This window comes from Grammomys surdaster, unplaced genomic scaffold (genome assembly GCF_004785775.1).
Source record: "Grammomys surdaster isolate TR1022 unplaced genomic scaffold, NIH_TR_1.0 214, whole genome shotgun sequence".
Taxonomy (NCBI): Eukaryota; Metazoa; Chordata; class Mammalia; order Rodentia; family Muridae; genus Grammomys; species Grammomys surdaster.
Window position 1 is genome coordinate 3,320,636 of NW_021604659.1, and position 22,961 is coordinate 3,343,596.

At 47.2% G+C, this 22,961-nt stretch overlaps 1 protein-coding gene across 5 annotated transcripts in view; it reads left to right on the plus strand.

The window, feature by feature from the left end:
- Fam53b (family with sequence similarity 53 member B) overlaps positions 1-22,961 on the plus strand; it is a 100,385-nt gene that overhangs the window by 13,185 nt on the left and 64,239 nt on the right. For 4 of the 5 annotated variants that reach the window (XM_028772563.1, XM_028772566.1, XM_028772564.1 and 1 more), the window contains one exon: positions 20,297-20,554. In XM_028772563.1, coding sequence (XP_028628396.1) covers positions 20,477-20,554 — 78 coding nt within the window. In that variant the 5' untranslated portion in view covers positions 20,297-20,476. Of the gene's footprint in view, positions 1-20,296; positions 20,555-22,812; positions 22,935-22,961 lie in introns of those variants that run through there. The other variant, XM_028772567.1, reaches the window with a different exon arrangement.

The window sequence follows — 22,961 nt, forward strand, 5'->3', positions numbered from 1 at the left end:
TGGTGAGTAGTGAGGAGCAAGTGATAGCTCTGTTCTTGCTTGGCCCAGATATGCTCACATAGTAATCTCTAGGGAGGCTGATGAGGAGCAAAGATGAGGTATAAAGATGGTTTCTAGTTCACTAAAGCCAGCTATTCAGGCACGAGTATCAGAACCCTCTCCATCATGCCAGTACCTGCTGGTGGGCGGAGTGTGGAGAAAAGCTGTGTATCTGCTTGCTACAGGGCTGGTCCTGGTCTGAAATAGGCTGTTGTTAAGTATATGGCCTGTGTGAATGTCTGCTCCCTCTATATCAGAAGGAAACATAAAAAAAACATAAGATTCTGGGAGGACTCTGGATCTTGGGCTGGAGAGAAAAGAGGAGAAGGCCGGAGGAGTCTGTTGAATCGAGCTCTGTAGTACTTTCATGAAAATTGTGCTTAGTAGTAGGGAGGACATTGGCAGTTGGGAGGATATATATGGAAAAAGCTTTTCCTTCATGCTTCCAAAGGAAAAAAGGTCCTGGGATAATAGCCTTGGAGGGGCAAACTTGACCACAGGCCCTCCTGTTGTCCCTGCGTATCTTTGTCAGTGTGCCTGTCTCTAGTTGGCCACTCCCACAACTCTTCCAGTGGCCAGTGAGAACATGGAAAACTATGCTGTCCCAACCCTGAGAAAGCGGGTGAATTTTGTGTGCCTGCAGAAGAACCTTGGTTCAGCTATGTGGGGGTTACCTGCTTTTCCCTTGCAGAGCTGGCATTGGTTGAGTGTCCATGTGTACATCTCTAGATTGTGTTGTGGTCAGACTTGGTTCCCAGGGACAGGCCAAGCTTGAGCCTTAGGCCTGAGATTGTAGACCTTGGGCTGGAACCTGTTTTTCTCACCTAGTTTTGTCCCCAGTCATGTACCAAGCTGCTATTTGAAATAGCTCTTTGGCTATTTAGGATGGTTCTACCAACCACATTTTTTTATCATGACCTTTGGGCAGAGGTGTAGGTTGGTCTCTGTGGGTTGACATTTTAGAAAGTGAGCTCCATACAAATTTCCCTTTGACTGTGTTGTTGTGGTACAAGAAGTTTTCATTTGTCCTGGGCTATTTTGAAATAAGGGAAACTCCCCCGCCTCCATGTTTCTATATCTTGTACAGAAGTCATCAAAGTAGAATTCTCTGTTCTCTGCAGTACAGGGACAAGGGGGCAGCTGCTCAGGATAACCCAACAAAGCCAGCAGCCTAGAGGGACTTCTCCATCTGAGCAACTTAAATGATGACACAGAACTTCTCTCTTTCTCCAAACCTCCTTAGGGGAGAGGCCAGAGGAAGATGCCTAACTGATGTGGTGTAGATCTTAGGTGTCTCTGTTCCACACAATGTAAGCCCACTCTTAGAAGGCATGGCACAGCCTAGAAAGGACTCACCATCTCTCCAGTCTGTGTTTGCAGAGGCGGGCCTGCCCTGGGATTTGGAGTCTGGTGGGTCAACTTTGATGTGTATGGACTTTCAGTCAGTGTGAGCCAGGACATGATGTAGAGGGGTCCATATGCCTGTGAATTTTGAAGTTCAGAGTTAGTCCATATGGCTCTTCAAACCAGCATGAAAACTTATAAATGCCCTGGTGTCTTTAGACATCCAAATAGTTACCATCATTAAGACCACAGTTTGCACAGTGGTGCTCTGGAGGCTAGATGTCCTTACAGTTCGTTTGGTCCAATGATGATTTACCAATGTTTGGACTTCTGGCTGCCCCAACTCCCTGCTTTAAAAAAAGAAAGGAATTATTTTGTTTTTCATTGTGTGTGTGTGTGTGTGTGTATCTATGTATTATGAACATATGGGTTCAGGTGTCTGATGCCAGTGGAGCTGGAGTTCCAGGAAGTTGTCAACTACTTGGCATCAGTGCTGGGAGCAGAACTCAGGTCCTCTATAGTAGTAGTGTTCTCTCTTAACTGCTGATCATCTCTTCAGCTCCATCCTTTGATTTTTAAATCATTTAGCTTAAAATTTTTATTTATTATTATTATTATGTGTGAGTGTGTATACTATGGAGCATATGTGGAGTCAGAGCAAAATGTTACGGAGTTGGTTCTCTGCACTTAGAATCTTTAAAGATATTATTTATTATGTGTATGGTGTTGACTTACGTGTATATCTGTGTACCACACATGTGCAATGCCTATGGAAGCCAAAGAGAACATCCAGTTCCCAGGACTGGAGTTATAGTTGTAAGCCACCATGTAGGTGCTGGGAATTGAACCCAGGTACTCTGGAAGAGCAGCCAGCACTCTTAATCAGTGAGCCACCCTTCTAGCAACTTTTGTCCTACCTTTATTTGGGTTCTGGGGATTAAACTCAAATACCTTCACCCACTGACCCATCTCACAGCCCCTACCCACTAACCTGTTTTTAGACTGACTGGCTGTGTAGCCCAGGCCTGCTTCCATCTTGTTATGCCATCAGAGTTAGTCTTGAATTCTTAGTCTTCCTGCCTATACCTACCAGTTGCTACAATTATAAGCATGTGCCACCATGCCTTGCTAATGTTTCAATTGCTTGACAAGATTTAAACATCACAAGATTGCACAGAGTATAATATAGCATTTTGGTTTCTATTAATAAGCTGGAGGGTTCTTGTTACTGTCTGGGGCCTCTCCCTCAAAGCTACACAGCATTTATGTGTACCTGAATTGCTTTGCTGTTGGTAGACATATCTTCTGAACACAGTGTTATTCCTACGCTGTGCAGCTAGCTCCTCATCTCTTCCCTGTGCAGCTCTAGAAAGCATTTGAGTTTGCTGGAGTGATCAAGACATTCAGAAGACAGATTCAAATCGTCTTTCACCAGGTTATTTGCTGCAGGGTTAGCAGTGGTGAATGGCAGTAGCTGGAGGAAATGCCCAGGTTGTTCTTTCCAGTGTTCAAGGTCATTGCCAACGTAATCCTAACTGCTCTACCTGTAAGGAAACTCCAAGTGAGTGGGAGCTCGGAGATTGTATGCTCCCACAGTAACTGTTAATGGAAGTCCACTCATATCTTCTAAGACCCAAGGGCCAGTGTTACCTAGGACCCATCAGCTCTGTAGTGTTTCTGGGTCACTTCATAAAGCCAACCCAGGGATTCTTTTGTCCCTTCCCCTCATAAAGCCCTCCAAAGTGCTTTACCCCATTTAGTCTTCTCCATCTGAGAAATACCTTCACAGTTTTCACAGAGACTGCACAATTTCTTCTAAAATGAGGATTTTCTCTTTAATGTCTCTTGACAGGCTGTCTAGTTGCCATGTATTATAAGGTAGATAATGTCTGCTGGTGGTAAAACAGAGCTGCCGAGGATAAACTGAGTGGACCTACAGATTCTTCCAGTTTGTGCTTTTTGTCAGAGGCTCAGGGAAACTCATGGAAGGAAAGAGTGCAAGTGGCAGTGCATGGTTCAGCATGAAGCAGTCCTCGAAGAGGTGTTGCACACATTTAATCCCAGCGCTGAGCAGGCAGAGGCAGGCAGATCTGAGTTCAAGGCCAGCCTGATCTACAGATGGAGTTCTAGGGCAGCCAGGGCTACACAGAAAACCAGAAAGAAAAAAAAAGGAGGGGGGCTCTTTGGGATGAGAGATGGCTCAGTGGTTAAGAGCACTTGTCTAGAGGAGACATGTGATGCCCACTGCCAGCCCCCATGGGCTCTGCATGCACTTAACACACAGACATAGATGTAAGCAAACATACAAGATTTTTTTAAAAAAAGAATGGCGTTTTCCTCTCCACATTCTCCCACAAATCTGATAGCAGCTAGTCGTATGTCACCCAACTCTGTTATTTCCTCCTCTGGCCATGGCTCCTCTGCAAAGTCTTTTTTGTCCTGTTTGGGCCTCTCAGTGTCATCCTCGGTTTGCAGCTGAATTCAGAGATGTGTGGCATGTGCCACATGTCTGAAAGCCCTCTTGCCTCCCCTGGTTCTCGGCAGAAACTTTTTCGCATCTCTGCCTACCTTCCATGATGGTCAGCACATCCTAAGTTTCAGGGTTGGTCCTGTCCCTTAGTTTGTTAGGACGAGTCTCTGGAGTCAGGACTCAAAGGCCCCAACATTGCCTGAGTACATTGTGGAGACAGTTGGGAACGTTTTTGCCTCAGATCCTGGTCCAGAGGAAATTCTGGGTGGGCTGTAGGATTCCTGCCCCCACTGGCCTCTTGACTTTTTACAAGAGATGCAACCTTTATGGATCGTGGTTTTCTCTTTTGCAAATTGCCATCCCCATTGCTTGCATTCTGTGACTGAATCTACTTAAATGGTGACTGCTGGCCACCGTTGAGTATCTCTCACACATTTTGGCTCTCTCTGAGGACTGAAACTCTGTTTCTGATAAGCTTTCAGGTGATGCTACTACTGTTGTGGTTGAAGCATCTGTCAAAGTATGTGTTTACCAAGTGTGTGGGCTAACCTGTGGGTTCTTACCTGCCTTGTGAGGTAGTTCTCTCTTACATGCATCACCCACTGTCCATCACTATCCCCTTACTTGATTTACCTGGACCCTGGATGCCAAAGGAGATGACCATAGTGCCTTGGAGTTTGAAGCCTTGGTTTCTCAGAGGCTTATTTTACCTGTTTTCCCCAAGAAAGACTGTGGCTGAGTGACTGACAGAACCATCAAGCATTGATTTTGTTCTCTGGAATGCTCAAGATTCCCCACAACAGCTGTCAGCCCGTGTTGGAACTTTATTGTCCCAAGTGGCCTGAACTCAGGGACCCTATGTAGTGCTGGGATTCTTTCACCTGAGCATCTAGAAGTGAAAGATCCCTATACTGGCTGGAGAGTGGAGATCTAGAGCCAAGAAGGTATGTGCTTGAGATCATGCAGTGCAGCCAATGCTTGGATTGAAGGTGGCTGTGGAAATTTAGTGCTTGCTGAGATTGACAATATGACTTTCAGTTGCCTGGAGTAAGTATGAAATCATGGCTAGCCTTCTTACACTGAAAAGGATGGACTAACTGGCAGGCAGCAGGGAGTCACTTTACCTTCTTGTCAGTTAAAAAAAAATTTGTGTGTGTGTGTGTGTGTGTGTGTATCCCACAGCATGTTTGTGGAAGTTTGAGAACAACTTTACAGAGTTGACTGTCTCCTTCAACCTCATTTGGGTTCTAGGAATTGAACCTAGGTCACTATTCTTGTGTAGTGAGTGCTTTTACTCACTGAGCCATCTCATTCAATTTAGGAAGGTCTTTCCTTCCTTCCTTCCTTGCTCTCTTGCTCCTTAAGAACTGGGAGATACTAGGTTATTTGAAGTTGGAATGACCCTCCTTTGCTGTTTCGAGGCCCTGCCCTCCGCTTCCAGCTCCCAGCAGCTGTGGCATGTTGGCCCTTGTGCTTTCATAGCTATAAGAACACGTGGGAAGCGCGTGCCCTGCACATGGCTTGAGCACACATTTATGACTGTGGTGTTTGAGACCATCGTGATATTCTCATATGGGGCTCTGTGTGGCCACTCTCCTTCCCCAGGGGAGAGCACAATTGTCGTATTGTCTGTGGTGTAATGGGTGAGCCATGTGGGTCAGCACGGGGATTGCTGTGCTGGAAGATGGGAATAGCTGTTTGGCAGCTTTGAGTCCTTATGTGGCTATTGTATGAAAGGGGGAGTTTTGGAGACACTCCCAGGATCCTCTGGGTCACCTGACTATTTAGTTGAATACACTACAGCCTTGAAGCTCAGGTCATTTGTCTGGAAGTCTACAGAAGAAGCAAGCTGGGGTCTGGTGGGCAGACAAAGTAATGAGAGTGGGTGGCACCCTGGCCACCCTGTGAAGCAGACACTTCTCTCTGGGCCTCATGAAGAATGCTGGTATTGAGCCTTGCCTGCCTAGAGCTAAGAGAGAGCCCTCAACTCCCAGCTTCCCTGCAGCTTGCTGGATGGAGTGTCAGACCTGTTACTTGGTGGCTTCCTCTTAGAATGCTCTGAGCCCAACACTGACTGTTGAGCGTCTATACCATCTATCCATCTGTACGTCTTAACACTCACACCACCTTCTCCAGGAAATCTCAGCCCTTTACCTCTCTTCTAGGGATTATTGGCTCATCCCTCTGTGCCGGACACTCATCCTGTGGCATCTATTACGCCTGTAGTTGTCCTGTGTGAATATTAGGTCCCCAGCACAGTCAGTCCAGTGAGGCTTGGGTTTGGGACAGGACTCTGATGCCAGGATGAAATAATGAAGGAGGAGACATAAGAAGGGTGTGTGCAAGATATGCCTGTGCAGTTGGAGTCATCCAGAATGCAGCAGCACATGTGTGCTTGAGTCCTTGGGATAGCTCTGCCCCTTGGCCCTCTGTACTTGTTAGAGTGGAACATCTACAGAGGACTCTGCCTGGCCCAAGGCTAGCCTGTAAACACTGCCTTACCTCTGCTCTGGCTTTAGCCAGCATTTTCTAAAAACTGAACATACAGGAAACAGCTTTGGGGCAGGGCTCTAGGATTGCCTATGACTGGGTATGAGCAGACCTCTGGCTCTAGAAGCCCAAGACTCTGGGGGGGATATGTGTGTCGGGGTGGGGGTTGTTTAGCTAGCCAGTAGGCATTCTAACCTGCTCTTCTGCTGTGGTGACAGGGCTTCAACCTTGGTCTTCTGTGAGTGAGGAGGTTTAAGGTTTTGAGTTAGTGTTAATAACACTATTTTGATAACATGGAAACCTCCGCAAGCAAGAGACATCTCAGGTGTTCACTATTTCTAAAATCGCAAAACCAATTCAGGTTGTGCCCTGTAGCCCAGGGGACCCTTCAGCTCCTAGTGTTCCTCCTGCTTCCGCCTCCCAAGGGCTCAGATTCACAGGCAGGCCTCACCACACCTGGCCTTGTTTCTTTTCAGCAGGCATCTTCTGAGTAGTCCTGCCTGCCACGTAGCGTGGCTGGGACTGACTTAAGGTAGGTTTTGTGCCCTCTAGAAGCTAATTGGTAACTTTGTTTCAAGCCAGAGTGATGCAGAACCTGAGGGCCTGCCTCAGGGTAGAGGAGGCTTCCTGTAGTTGGAGGAGTGAGCTTGAAGGTGGTTAGTTTGGAGTCGAAAAGGGCAGTTGGTAGAGGGTGGACAAGTCTCAGCCAAACAGTGAGCAGAGGTCTCAAGGCATGAAATAATCAAGAGTATTTAGGGGCTATAGGGGCTTCCTGTGTTTTAAATGACAGCAGCGAATATGCGTGGCACCAGCTCAGCTGTGAAAAGCAGTCTGGACCCCCAGCCATGCCCATTTTCTTGTTAATATGCATGTGCATGCCATTCTATAAAGCTGGTAAGCATCTGTACTCTTTTTACATATGTGGGCATGGGTATGCACGTGTGCATGTGTATGGAGTCTAGCGGGAGACACGGGGTATCTTCCTTAGTCACTGCTCCACCTTATGATTTTTGGATTGTTTTTAGACAGTCTCTCATTGAACCTAGAGCGCACAGACTGGCTGGCCATTAAGCCCCAGGCTCTACCTTTGTCTATACCCCTTCCCTGACCCTGTGCTAAGGTCTACTTAGCACATATTGCAGTACCTTATTTTTTACATAGGTATTAGGGCTCCAAACTCAGGCCCTCATGCCAAACACTTTACTGACTAAACCATCTCCATAGGTCTTATATTTTATTTATATTAGTTTCTAAAAATGTTGTGTAGTTTTGCATAGATCAGTACACAAAAGGGCATTCCTTGGTGCGTGTCCTGCCCCTAGCTCCCCATTTGTCCTCCCTGTGGACAGCTGATGTTAGTTCTTTTATATTCTTTGAGACCCCTGCCCATTAGTACAGTATCCAGTTTCTCCCCAATGCCCATTCTTCCGTTTCCCTCCTTTTGACTTGGCGCTGTCTGGAAGGTGTTCCGTTGAGACAGCCTTTCTCTCATAGCCCTTTGCAAACTATACTCTGCCTGTTCACACTACTCCTTCTGTTAGGTGGTCAGGGTACTTCCCAGCCTGGCAGCACCACATGGCCTGTGTACTTTGCACATGCGTAGGATTGTCTATAGGACAGGTGGATAGGCACTCAATGCTCCCGTGGTTCACAGGGACATCAGGAAGTATAGCAGCAGTATGGGACTAGGACACTGGCGAATTATGTTTCCATGCATCTCAAGTTGGACCTGCTTCTCTCTATGTAGTTGGGTTCCACTGAGTTTTAGAGGAAGCAGTTTTGTTACTTAGCTGCCTTTGTGATTTCTCTGCAGAGGGGCCCAAGCCCCTTTGTGGGCTCTCAGAGAATGAGGCTTATTCAGGGGTGTGGTCAGTATTGCTCAAAGACTTCTGTGCTGACTCTGACCCTTGGGCCACACCCAGTAGCAGGCATGACCAGGCCAGCCAGGCTGAAGCAGCCTGGCTCTACCAGCCCTGCCCGGCGGGACCTCAAGTAGGCAGATGCTCCTTCTGGGCACTTGATAGGTTTGTGCCACATGAACATCACAGCTGTAGTGCCTGTTTGCCAGTTTGTTAATAAGTCAAGTGCACAAGGGCCTGCTCAGGCAGAGGACATGTAAGGGCGTGGGAGGGAGCCATCCTGGAAGGCTTTGTAATCCTTTCAGCACTGTGGTACAAGGTTTCAGACCTCACAGAGTCCAGGTTTGTTACACTATTTGTTTTTCAGCGTGGACTTTCTCTTTTTAAAGTTATTTTACGTGTTTGTGTGTGTGTATGTGGTGTGTGTATGTGGTGTGTTTATATATGTGTGTGTGGTGTGTGTGTGTGTGTGTGTGGTGTGTGTATATGTGTGTATGGTGTGTATGTGTGTGTATGTTTGTATGGTGTGGTGTGTGTATATGTGTGTGTATATGTGTGTGTATATGTGTGTGTGGTGTGTGTGTGTGACCAGAGGTCAGCTTTAGGTGTTATTACTCAGCAGTCGTCCATTTTGTTTTTTGAGACGAATTCTCTCCTTGAGTCCTAGAGCTCACTGATTTGACTAACCTGGGCAGTGAGTGAGCCTCACGAATTGCACACCACTGTGTACAGATGTTTTAACCAGATGTTGGCAATCAAACTCCAGCCCCCGCCTTGTTTTTTGAGAATACTTCTTCCCCTGGGACCTGGAGCTTGCCACTTCGGCTGGGCTGGCCAGCCAGTGAGCCCTAGGGATCTGTTGTCCCTGCCTCGCCAGAGATGAGATTACAGACCTGTCACCACTCACAGCTCTTTCTGTGTTTTCTAAGGGCTCGATCTCAGGTCTGAACGCTCTTGTGGTAGGCGTTCAGTGCTAGGGCATGTCCTCAGCCCCTCAGGTGTGCGCTTTCCCTCTTGGTGATTTTATTTACTCACCCATCAATCATCACTGATTCCCACTTCCTGGAGCAGAGAATGTGGTTCTGGATGGCCGTGTCTTCTACCTTGCCACAATCTCAGCACACCCAAAATACTCGATTGGTAAGCTTGGTCGAATCAACTGATACACTTACTGATCAGATAGACTTTCCAGGACCTACCTCCATATACTGTTGAGTAATCGTGGATTTTGTGCCCAAGTGCCAGGCTCTTACCTGTCCTTATCTATTAAATGTCATCTGTTCTCATCTCATTCGTAGCTAACTGTGATATTATTATTTAAATGATTTATTATTTGTATGCAGACATTGTGACCCTACTTGAGTTTTTATGTACTGTGGGTATGCAAGAGCCCTTGAAAGCCTGAACAAAGTATCGGATTCCCTGGAACTGGAGTTAAAGGGTATGAGCCACTATGTGGGTCCTGGGAACCAAACTTGGGTCTTCTGCAAGAACAGTAAATGCTCCTAACCATTGAACCATCTCTCCAAGCCCTGTCATTATTTTTAAGTCTGAGAGCATGAAACACCTCCTTAGCTCATGATTCAGGCCGGCAGTGTTGGTGGTTTGTGGAGTTGTCCTCTTCCATATGGCTACATGTCTGAGCTACTTGGTTTGGGAGGTACGTGGAGGTGGAGTGTTCAGAGCCTGCAGTGAGCCTTGCTGCTGACGCAGTGAGTGGGCTTCCTGAGAGCAAGGACATCTGCACTAAAACCTGGTTCCGATGGTGCCACTGGGGGATGACGGCAACAGCGTGATAAGTACAGTGGCAGCTGGTGGCCTTGGCAGTTTGTCAAGCACTTTAGGATATGTTTTGGACAAACAGTAGAACAAATTTCTGTTTCTTCTGGGGCATAGGTTATTTTTGATGAGGAAGACGGTGTACTCATCTTTGGGAATTAGGTTAACTCTTTCAGGGTCCTTTGAATCTCTAGAGATGTGCAGAGATTGGTTTGAGGCTTGAAAGAGGCTACATAGCTTCTGAAGATGCCTTGCTTCCAGCCTGGTTGATTGGTTGGTTAGGCTGTTTCCCCTTTAGCCAGCCACAGATTCCGCCCCCAGGTTTATACTCGATCCTTTTCAGACGACAAGGAAGTGGAGAAGAATTTGCACATGAGATACTTGTCCTTTCTTCTGACTCCACACCCTGTCGCACATAGAAAGGAAGACCCAGTGAGCAGTTGTTCCTCCAAATTTCTCCTGGTAATACCATGGCCTGTTCAGTAGACTAAATACCTGGACTGAGCTTAGAATTAAGACTTAGTGAAGCCTTTAGGGGGAGTTTCTTTCTCTATCTGAAAATGCCAGAGTCCAGTGATATTTTGACCTGTCTGCTGAAAGATGGTTGGTGTTGTACATATGTTGTTCCTCCTGCTGTGATGCTACATCTGATGCTGGGAGTAGGCTTTCTGGAGCTGATCCTGCCCTTTGGAGCCCTCCCCATCCTGGGGACCAGATGGATGGTTCTGGCAGTATGACCCAAGACTGCTGCTAGTTTAGTGGTTCTTTTCTGTTTGTCATAGACAGACCTGTCGGCCAGCTCTGAGCCTCTCAGATGTTGTTTCGACAGCTGATGGCGTTCTTGAACTTGACAGTGTCATAGAACTTGCAGTGAGGTAGGGTAGAGGAGAAAAGATAGAAAGCTCAAGTGTGATTGGTTTTTCTGATTAATTTCTGTACCAACTCTGCAAAATAGATAGGGTCTGACGCCACCTAATCAGGAAGGGGAAGTCTTGAAGTGTGCACTGAGGTCAGGATGTGTTTTCTGTGTGGGTGGCGGATGGGAAAGCTGGAGGCCTTCACGTCTATTGTGGCTCCTACAGAGCTTGGAGGTCTGTTCCAGTGTATCACACACAAAATAGGTGTGATCCTGGTTCGGATGAGAATGTTGGATCCACTCACCTCTCTGCCTCTGTGATAAAGATCGCTGCCATCTTGGCAGCACCCTAAGTGACAGTGGTTAAGAGGTTATCTTTGCTTAGTGCCTTGGGTCTGCTACAAGCACAGGGGTAGCAGGCATGCTTTTCCTTGCTTGGCTGATTACTGAAGCCATAGTTAGGAAAGCTGCGGTGTACCCTGGGCTAAAGTGGATTGGCCTACAGGAAGGAAAGAACATTTCTACAGAAGGGCCCTACACCTTATAAGCATTTCCTGGGCTGAGGAGATGGGTGAGTGGGTAAAGTACTTGCCATGCAAATGTGGGGAGCTGAGTTTAGATCTCTAAAACCACTTAAAGCTAGCACAATTGTGCATATCACCAATCCCAGGCCTCCCAAGGTAAGATGAGAGAATCCCTAGAAGCTTATGTGCCAGCCAGCTTGGAGTATACAGTTAAGAAGACCCTGTCTGAAACCAGGAAGCAGGTAAAGACCAACACTCAAACTTGCTACCTGACCCCCTACACATGTCATGACATTCATTGCATTGTCACACATTAATGTGCATACACGCATATGTACACAGGCTGGCTTGTTGTTGTTGTTATTAAGTTTTGTAAGGGAAAAGAAGGAAATTCTTGTCTTGGGAAGTGTCAGAACTGGCCAATGGCAAATTTGTTCGTTTCTCAAGAAACTCTTATAATTCAGAAGGCTCTTGCCTTCACCAAAATATGCTAAAGTGTGAATGTCAACATTTTGGGCCCTGTAGCAGCCAAGGATTTGGCTTTTGCTATTGCTCTGTTTCCTGAGTCCTTGAACACTGTCTATGAGCTGTGAGTGGTACTAGGATAGTGGAATTGAACTCACCCCAGTATAGTGATTGTTCTGAGACCAGTGTGGGATTCCCATGTGCATGTAACAGGTAAGGAAACCGTGTCTCAAAGAGGCATAGAGCCACATAGTTGCTATGTTCCTGTACTTGGATTTCTAATAGAGCAAGTCTGACCCAACCGCCCATGTGTCAGGTGAGGGCGACTAGGCATAAAGGGAAGTGACTTGGCAGATAAGGTTTTGCTGGCCAGTGAGTGGCATTGCTAGGACCTAAGTCCACACTTCCTAAGCCCCATCCCACCCTCACAGTCCACATTGCCTCTTGTCTAAATGTCTCCATTTTTAGTTTTGTCTTTAATTTTTTTTAACCCCTCACCTCTTTTGTAAATTGTGGATTGATTAACTTTAGTATGATAGAAATAGGTCTGACTGATGAGGTAGGTCATGATTGTTTTAGGCTAAGTGGCTTAAGATTGCTATAGCTTATCCCCAGGACCCTGTCCTGTCACAATCCTATTCTCCTCATTCCGCTCTTCATCCCGGCTTGGAGGAGAAGGTGCTGTGTAGCTCTACACTGTCAGTAAGTACTAGTTCCCCGTGACCTCTTTCTGTTTCCTTCCTTTCGAGATGGCTTAGCACACTCCAGGCTGCAGCAATTTCTCCCCCAGTGGCTAGTGGTGAGAACTGGAGGAGTGCACTGGGGACCCATCCATTCCTTTGTTATTTCTCACTGATAAACAAGCACACGACAGGCCAGGAATACTGTTGGCCTCAGTATCAAGACACAACATGGGCTCTCTTGTTCCCGTGTGCAGATTTGTTCTGCTCTCCATCACAGCATATCTCTGTCTTGGAATAATGTCATTCCTTTCCCTCTTGAAATGTTTGCTTAAGAAGAACAGAAAATCCCTGTGACACTGAGCCAGTGATTGGAATGTCCTAGAAAACAGTTCTGGGTTGGTTTAGCAACTTAATTTACTATTGTATTTCATTTTCTCCCCTCTATTAAGAGAGGGATGGGGAGGGAAAGGCCAGGCCCCTTTCTAGCTGTGCACTGTAACCTCAAGGCCTTCCTCAAATATGAGACTCCAGTGGACTTTGAATACCCGAAATACTGGACCAGGAAGCATGTATTCATCCCATGACTGAAGAGAACAGCTTTTATGACACGCCTCATTCTGAAACAGGCACAGGAGTCAGTTGGGGAGGCAGCCTTCTTCGTTTACAAATAACAGATGCTTTGCGATTGCAGAAAGGAAATACCCCTTATCCCTTTAGTGCCCAGCATCAGCAGTGCAGTGAGAAGATTTTTTATTTTTAACCAGTTAGCAAGGATTTAGTAAGTGTCTGCTCTTTGACGTGTGCTAAGGGTTTCAGTAGATCTAGGGGTGTTTCTGTGCTCCCACCAGATAGGACGTTATTTCCTACCCTTACACCTGAGATCACTAGAACAGTTTTTATGCATTGCCTTGTGTATTAGCAAAGTAGTCTAAACTGTCCAGGGCCACATGGCTCACCTTGGACTGATCTTGGAGGTACAGCTGTAAGACTTTCTAGCTTTTTGGTGCTTATCCTCAGCCTTGATTAGCAGATAGACATTGGTGAGGCCCCTGCTGTGTGGCTCAGCACTGAGTTTGAGGATGACTGAAGCAGGCCTACACTACACCTAAGCTGCACACATTAGATAGAACTTTGAGAGAAGGGTAGAGTGTGCTGTGGTAAGCATACAATGGGAGACATAGGCCCAGGGGGCACTGGGAAGGTGGATGAGCACAGATTCTGGCTGGAGTAGTGTAACTCCCTCTATGCTGGGACATGTGACCTTTTGCATGCACTTACCTGAGCTGTGCAGATAAAGATGAAAAGTGATGGCTTTGTATCCCCCTTTCACCTTCAAGACAGCCCTCACAAGCAGCCTGTCCATTCCTGCTGCCGGCAGGATGGCCTGTGCTGCCGTGCTTACCTAAATTCTAGAGGACTGGCGCTTGCACTAGATTGCTTAAGAGCTTCCTTCAAGAGAAATATGCACCATTTTAGCGTTAAAGCAGTACATGTGTATCTGTGCATGTAAACATGTGTGCATGGGTGTGTGCATGTGCACACAGGTAGGTATAGATGCATCTGTGGCCGCTTTGTGCGTGCATCCATGCTTGCATGCATGCATATATGTGTGCATGTATATTTTAAGACAGGGTCTCTCTAATTAGCCAAAACTTGCCAAACAGGCTAGACTAGCCAGTGTGCCTGAGGGGATCCTCTTGCCTCTGCTTCCCTAATACTGGGATTACATGCAAAGCTATGGGGTTTTTCTTTTCTTTTTTCATTCTTTCTTAGTTCCTTTCTTTCTTTTTTCTTTCTTTCTCTCTTTCTTACTTTTTTTTTTCAAGTAAATTCTGGAAATTTACCTCAGTTCTTTATGTTTACAAGGCGAGCACTTTACTGACTGAGCCATCTCCACAGGGCCTTTAGATATGACAGCCTTTGGGGTTCAAGCAGTATAAATTGAAGCTTTGTGTAGATCTAAGTTGAGGCTTGTCAAATAGGTAAGCTCTATGTTTAGTGAGAGACCTTGTCTCAAAAAATACACACATAACCACACCACACACACACACACACACACATGCACACGTGCGCGCGCATCACAGATACACACACATACATAGCTTTTCGTGGATACTGGTTCCATTATGGGGTTTTCTTAAATCAACATTGGTACAGAGCATATCTTTAATGTTAAATTCTGATTACAGAGTTTTTGTTTGTCTCTTTTCTTCCTGTTTTTCCTAATCAGTCTTTCATGAGTACTGAAGGAGCCTGGGCTGAATGAAGTATGTACTGTGGTGGGGCTACACATTCTCAGGACCTTCCTCGGGTTGAAACTGCAGTATCTTCCTAGGGTCATCTTGGTCTGGAAGGTAGCGCTCTGGATGAAGTCCCTAAGCAGCTTTTCATTCTCATGCTTCAAACATAGGTGGCTTAGTTATAGCATCAACAAGGGAGGGCACCCCACTGGTGCAGTTCCCTTCTCTTGGCAGCTGGGGAGCAGGCCAGCAGGATCCAGCTGCCTCAGCTCTGCTCATGCTTCTGACTTGTTATAGAATCTGATAGAAGACGGTGTGATCGTGGAGACATGCACTCCCTAGATGTTCATAAGTTTGTTCCTAGATCCTGTCTCCAGATGACTTGTCACAAAAGTTTCAACATGCATAAGACCTTCACAAAGACCTTGTGGTCTTGCCGTCCCCTTCTGCTTCCTTTGCTTAATGAGAGGGGAAGTGGAACGCTAAGACACTGTCAGGAAAATCAGTGTCTGTGGCCAAGTCCACATTTAGGTTCCGGTCAGGGTTCTGTTTTTTAAGACACTGAGATACTGCTGCCTGTACAACCACACAGACTGAATAAAGATGTTAAAAGGAGGAAAAGTTCAGTTGTCCTGGCAATTTCCCGTGTGGCCAATTTCTTTTAAAGGAATAACCTTTCAAAGTGGATGATGGACACCTTCCCTCAGTGACCTCTGCAGTCTTGAGGTTCATGGGGAACTGTGTAGCTTGAAAAGCTTCTGTGTGTTAATTCACTTAGCATGCAGTCCTGCCACAAGTGTCCCATGTGTGGTCAGCACCATTCTCTGGAAGCCAAGTGCCTGGCCTTCGAGTGCTATCACATGGCTGCATGCAAGAGTTTAAGCCCACGAACCTCACTGAAGCATATAGAAAAAAAGCGAGACAATTTCCTGTTAGAAAGGACTTGTGTGAAAGAGCAAAGCCATTCCTGTCCTTGTGGTAGCAGAGAGAGGCCCAGGCTAGGTGTGGTAGTGCGTAGCTATAGTCCCAGAAGTCAAGGGACTGAGGTAGGAGGATTGTCATTAGTTTGAGGCCAGCCTGGGCTACAAACTGAGTTTCAGGCCAGCCTAGTCTATAGGATAAGACCCTGTATCAAACAGGGGCATAGAAGAAAACATGAGTGTGCTAGGGAAGGGAACAGCCAAGGAGCAGGCCTGGATTCCAGTGTTGGCCTTACCCTGTTAGCATTGTGGTACTGGCAGGTGTTTGGACTTAGGTTCTTCTGGCCTTGAAGCGTGGGTGTTTTTCTCTGTTTTTCCTGATAGTAATAGCTTGTAAGACTGAAGCCCAACATCAGAAACAGGAAATAGACATGGAACAGTGGAGGTTGGAGCACTTCGATCTTCCCCAGTGTATCTTGTGTTGCTTTTCTGACCTCACTAACTTCCTAACTCCTGACAACTGCTAGTCTCCAGTTCTATAATTTTATCATTTCAAGAGTTTGTTACAAATAGTATCAGATAGCAGTTTAACCCTAAGGGAGTCACTTTTTTTTTAAAGCCCATAACGGTTCTTTGGGAGCTCGTGGAGTATGAGACTAGTTCCTCCTTTTCTGCTGAGTGGTATTCTCTAGAATGGATGAGCCACCGTTTAACCATTCACCACTGAAGGACATTGGCTGGTTTCCTGATTTGACTGTTATGAATAAGGCATTTGTGGCAGGGTTTGAGGTGACCATGTTTAATTTTCCAGGACAAATGCTGAGGAATGCCATCGATTGCTAGGCTGAGTAGTAGTTGCCTGAGTGGGTTTCTGAAGGGCACATGTGGGAGGGACATGTAGGTGCCTGTGGGAAGTTACACGCATGGGAGCTGATCCACCAGGGATAAGATCCCAGCTTTCGGACTCAACGCTAGTGAGCTTCTTCATGTGGCTATGAAATGGGGATATATGAGCCTACTTTATAGCTAATGTGTGTAAAACAGCTTTTACTAGCATAGTTGGTAATTGTACTTGTTTATTTTATTTTGGGGTGGTGTTAGTTTGAGACGGGGTATGATTTATCTGAAGCTGGTCTTGAACTCCTAGCCCTTCTGCCCCCACCTCTCAAATTCTGGAATTATAGGCATGAGCTATAATGTCTGATTTGTTAGCTCATTTTCTGCTGCTATGCTCAAATAACCGAGGTTGGGTAACTACATGAAGAATAGACTTTATTAAGAGGGAAGTTTTTAATGGCATGGCTGAAGAATTGGCTCAGCTCTGAAGGGCTGGAGGCAAATGGTATCACGTTCTATGGAAAAGGGAGAGAACATATGGTGAGATAGGGGTGGCCAGGAGTAGCCAGGCACATGCTTTTGTAACAGGCTTGTTGTTGTTGTTTTGTTGTTGTTGTTTTTAATTATTAACTCAGACCCCCCCCCCATGACACCTGCTAAAGGACCATGCTTCTGCCCTACACACCCTTAAACATGGTTACACTGGGAACTGGTGAGTCCTTAGAGACAGATCGAAGCGGTGCTCAGTAGATAGAAGCTGCTCTAACTAACTGGGTCAAGCAGGTCCTGTGCTTAAGCAGAGCATCGAAGACAGAAGACAGCTTCAAAGACAGAAGACAGCTTCAAAGACAGGCTTTTGTCTTGTCACTTACCCTCCTGGAATCACCCAGTGCTTTCTCTTTCTCTCTGGAAAGAGGTCTTTTTACACTAGTCTAGGTCACTAGACAGGTACCAGCATTCCCTGATGGGGTTGTTTGAGCCTGTGCTACTGGTCAAAAGAATCCTAGGCAACTTCAGATTGTGCCAAGCTCTGCTGGTCTGCATTAGCCTCTCTGGGTCTATATATACCCAGACTCGAAGAAGCTGCTGTGATTTAGCCTAATTCCACAAGTATGTGCTGAGCTCGTCTCTGTTCAAGGGATTGTGCTGGTGCATGTAAAGGCCAAAGACTCTTCCAGCAGATCCCAGAAGCTGGCTCCAGCCACAGCTCCTGGGAGCCACCATGTTGCAGAATAAAGTCTGCATTCAGCATGACTCTCAGAGCTCAGGGTCTTTCCAGCTCGCATGGCTGCCAGCGTGCATACCATTCCCCACATCATGTTCTGACTGCTTCATTAAAACTGTTTTAAAGGCCACACAGCCTTCTGTCACACAGCTCTACTGTAGTTTATTTAACCAGTCCCCTGGGAGTGGGCAGCCAGGGTGTTCCTGCCCTGGGCTCCTGTGCAGGGGAGGCTTCAATACTCCCCTTGACTGCCCATCCCCCTGCTCTCAGCTTGTATATAGTGCTGCCTCTTCTCAGAGCTATGAGGGCAGGGATGAGGCCACACTCCTTCCTTCTCCATACCTTTGGTCATTTACTGACCACTCAAGTACGCAGGTGCTTACAGTGCTCCACCTCTAGTGCTGCCTCTGTCAACTCCCCTTTGTAGGGGCCACAGTGGGGGTGGAGCTGGTAAGAGTGTGTGTGTGTGTGTGGGGGGGTCTATTTTGGAGTTTTGTGCAGAGCTGTGGTTGGAAGGGCTGTCATGTTCCCATGGCAATAGATCTCCATAGCATTGCTTTTACTGGTCTCCCAGTTTCACCAGAGGGATGGACCCTAATACAGTCAAGCCCCTGATGATGGAGAGGATGACTAGATGTCCATCCCTGGAAAGAGGGCTGGGACTCCCAGGCTCCCCCATGAAATAACGGTAGTAGCTACTATTTATGATTTCTCAGATGAACCAGGCACAGAGCAAAAGGCTTGACCTCTGCTTTCCTAGGATACAATGACCTTAAGGGCAGCCAGTGTTATTTCTTATTTATCAAGAGGGAAACTGAACCTCACAGAGAAATCAATATATTTCAAGAATGAGGATTCCAACCCAGATGTGCTGTTGCTGATCTTAGGGTCTAAGTTTATGACCACTGAGCCTACCAGTCACCTCAGAGAAGGAAATGGTGAGTTTACCTCCCAGGCCTTGTGCCAATGGCTGTCTGCCCTAGAACTGAATTGAGGTTCACACCCAGAAAGGTGATGGCTGCCATCAGGCCTCCCCTGCCGAGGCAGCACAAAGGGCCCTTTTGAAGGGCAAGTCCAGGGGCACCCTTCCTGGCTTGCTCCTGATTTAAGCATGCAGGGGGCCAGCAGGCACTTCTGGCCCTGCTGTTGAGCCAGAACTAGGCTGAATGGTTTGACATTCCTTCTTTAAGCACATCACACTTGGTTGGGACGCAGCTTGTAGACTGATGTGGTCCTGAAGCATGAAACAGGTCTCCCAGCACCACCAGGGACTCTATCCTCCCCCCCCCTCCCCTGGCCTCCTTTCCTGAACAGTTAAGCTTTATAAATGCATTGACTGCCCGCCTCCCCATCCCTGATTTTGCACTTTGGACGAACCTTGTTTTCGAAGAAGTTAGAAGGTCATTTTCCTGTGCTTACCAGCTGGCCTATAATAGCAGACTCAATAGCACCCACTGTAAAGTCTAATCGAAGTAAACAGGAAAATATGATTTACAAGCTGGATGTGAAGTAAATACCCGGGTGCAATTTATTTTTACACAACAGCTTCTAAAACATTTTCCTGTGCTGAACATTCCATTTTTAATTATAGATTAGGAGCTGTTTTTCTTTTTCTTTATTGCTACCATTATTTTTTCGGTTTTGATGGTGACCTTCCAATCCCTATATCCATGTAACTTTCCTTTGAAAGTTGAACCACAGATTGGTGGGGATGGGAAATTAAGATCAGGGAAGTCACCTTATAAGGAATGGCTTTTCAGACCTGCCCGGAAGCCTGTGCGGTTTCTGCCTTTGCTTGGTGGGTCATAATGAACAAGGAGGCTGCCTGATGGTCTTTGGTGAATGACAGTATCAAGGAGGTCTGGGCAGTAGCTCATAGGTCACTTGGTGGTTTGGTCCACTCTGGGGAAAGAAAGGGACACAGCTACAACTGTTAGGGATGGGGCATGTGTCTTTAAATAGACCTTCCTGATTTGTCTGTAGCATTTTTCATAACAAAGTAGATGAAGTAAGCCTGTGCCCAGCTCTGGATCTCCTGCCTCCTTTGATATTGGATGTGGAGATGAGGAATACTGACCCTTAGCCAGTCTAAACTTATCCTAATGTGAGCTTGATGTGCCTGCAAAGCCAGCCCAGCCAGTGATAAGATGCTATATTGACAGGAACCACATATTGCCAGCACCTCAGAACCTGTGGTCTTGAAGATGTCTCATGGCTGGATCCAAATTTGTTGCTGTGTCTGGCAGAGCATTAGTTATTAGATGCTTAAGGCTACCTGGAGTGTGTGTGTGTTTGTGTGTGTGTGTGTGTGTGTGTGTGTGTGTGTGTGTGTGAGAGAGAGAGAGAGAGAGAGAGAGAGAGAGAGAGAGAGAGAGAGAGAGAGGGAGAGAGAGAGAGACCTAAGAAAGTGATTCTAGGCTTTGGTGACCTCCCAGAGTACACTTCCATTAGTAAGGATGTGGTTCCATCCCCATGAGGTACTCTGCACTACAGGGGCTGAGCTATGCTCTCGACATCCGAGGCTTTCCTAGTCCTGAGCCTGTTGCTTGTGTTTTGTCTTTCCAGGTTGTTGACTACTTCTGGCCATTCCCAGAGGGCCTTGTCACCAGTCTGAGCAACTGATGGGGAGCTGTTTCTAATGACATCACTCTACAAGATGCCCAGGTATCACTGTTAATCAGTCTGCCCACCTGAAGATGGCTTGTGCCCAATCTGGGATGCAGCCCAGTTCCTGAGGTCCTTACCATGGTGATGATCCTAAGGAGAAGCCTCATCAACCAGGGAGCTGACTCCGTAGCACACAGGACCTTCATCCCTGAACTGGTGAGGACCTCAAGGGTTGCATTTCTTTCTCCTTTGTGGTGTGGTATTCGGGGAGGGCTTGTGGTGTGTGTGGCTGTGGATTGGCATCGGGGCCTAACAACTTGGAAGTAAGCAGAGCTCTGTGAGAGGGTCTAGACTGGGACCTTGTGGCAAAGGAGCAGAGTATAGATTCGTACTCAGAGGGAGACAGTAACTGGACCCAGGTTATAGCCGCTTTGATGGGGGAAGAAGGTCACGCCAGAGGTAGCTCAGCTTAGCCCAGCACTCCATTCACCCCCACCTAAAGAGAGAGGTGTCCAGGATGAGGGTGGCAGAGGAGGAGCCAAGACAAGGCTGTCTCTCAAAGGGCAATGCAGGGTGAGAGCCACCACCCGAGGGTCAAGAGTGGTAGATTAGGGAGAAAGGAAGCACAGTTTGGCAGTAAGGTGGTAGGCTACAGCTGTCCTCTGACTGCATGATAGCAGGCTCCTGTCTTGTCACCCACTGTCCTAGAACCATCCAATTCTGTGCCCTCTACCTGGTGGTGTTGGCATCACACTTTGCCCTTTGGTGGGCTTCCTGTCCTTGTCTCATGTTGGCGATTACCACATTGTAACAGCTGAAGCTCCTACCCCAGGGAGTTTGGTGAAATACTTGGGACCTGTATGTGTTTCATAGGCTTTCACAAGTGCCCGTCCTGTGGACTGGTGTAGGCCAGCAGAGTTGAGGAACTTGTGTGACTTGGAGCTGAGCCTTGCCCTGTTTGTGTAGAGTAGTTCCCAGTCTAGAGGGAGGTTCCACCAAGCATGTGTACAGTGACCCTTTAAGGGCCATTAATGCCAATTCATAGCTGACACCCTGTTGAGATCCAGGTGTGCTGAGGAGGCTGGCTGATCTGTAAGCATATCAGAGCCTCACAGAACTGAAGTGCTGGGCGTGGCCTCAGAGGCTGAAAAGAAGCAGCTTAGCAATCACTGGCACAGTCTTATTTTCCAAACATGTAGTTCAGAGCTAGACCTGCAGCAGGGCAGTGACTGCCTCAGTGGCTTGCCCACGTCTTCACCTCATTCCCACCTATCAGCCCCACTGCTTGGCCTGTGTTTAGGCCTCTTCACTTAGGCTGGTATTGGAACACCTATCTCTTATCTGTTCTCTGCTCAGCACTGTAGGCACAGGGAGAGAGAAGCAGCTAAGGTTCATCTGGTTGATGGACACCCGAGTCATCCTAGCAGGAGCGGAGCTACGTCAGCCGTTGCTTCCAATTCACATATATCTGCAGTTTGGTCACTTCCCACCATTACCTCACTCCCACCCAGCAGCCACCTCGTCCTATCTGCTGGCCTCTCTCATGGAGATTCTTGTAACCGGGCCTCTGCTTCTGGCTCTTAAAACCTGTTCTTCACCCAGCAGCCATGCAGAGTACCAGTCAAATCTGTCTGTCTGCACAGAACCTTCCACTAGCTTCCTGCCTCATGAGTACTGTAACTTTCTGCTTATTCTACCCAGCCAATACTGGCCTCTAGTACAGCGATGTCAACCTCAGGACCTTTGGATTTCTTCCATAGCCTAGAGCTCTTCCCTTAACATGACTCTGTCCTTCTTCCTTCCTTCTGTGGCCACTCACCCTTAAATCCAGTCCTGCCCACCCCCAGACTCTCTGCCCTTTTTCCACCCAGGATTTCCCTCTGTAGCTCATACCACTTTCTAACGGGTTTTCTATAGGTCTTGCATATCGAGTGATTCCTCATGCTAGGGCGGACACTTAATGAAAGCCAGGCATTTGCTTTTCTCTCCTGGAACAGCTATTGCATAATAGCTGTTCAGTTAGAGTAAGTGAGTGCACACATTCACATTGCCACAGCTTCTGACCTTGTTGTTCTGGTTCCTCTGTTTAATTTGTAGCCGAGGGATCACACATATGCGTCATGCTTGTCTTGTCTTTTTTGTTAGTATTAACTGTTTTTCTGGTGGAAGATAGTGCATGAGTGGTCTTGGGCAGAGGGGCTGCCCAGAGGTCCAAGGGCTGTGTTTCTGAGGGTTGAACTATAGTATTGGCCTCCACAGCAGCCTCTGCGCTTGTCTAGTGTCAAGGTAGGACTGGGCTAGGGCTGGCCACAGAGCTGTTTCCCAGTACCATGGCCCAAGGTCATGGAAGGAGCCCTTCCTGAGCCCTACCGTGAGGACCATGGCCTTGTGCCTTCCCTGGGGGAGGAGCCTTGCCTTCCTAGAACAGAAGGGTGGGGCTTATTCATCCCTCCCTCAGGGCTCACAGACTGCACTCCACTGTCTTCCAACCTCTGCTCCCCTTCCAGAGAGCAATCTTCTTGCCTCTGCACTTAGCTGTTGGCCTATGTAGGCCCAGAACCATCTGTCTCCTTCTACCCTCTGCTCCAGATGTCAGGTCAGTGGCGAGCTCTCTCTCTCTCTC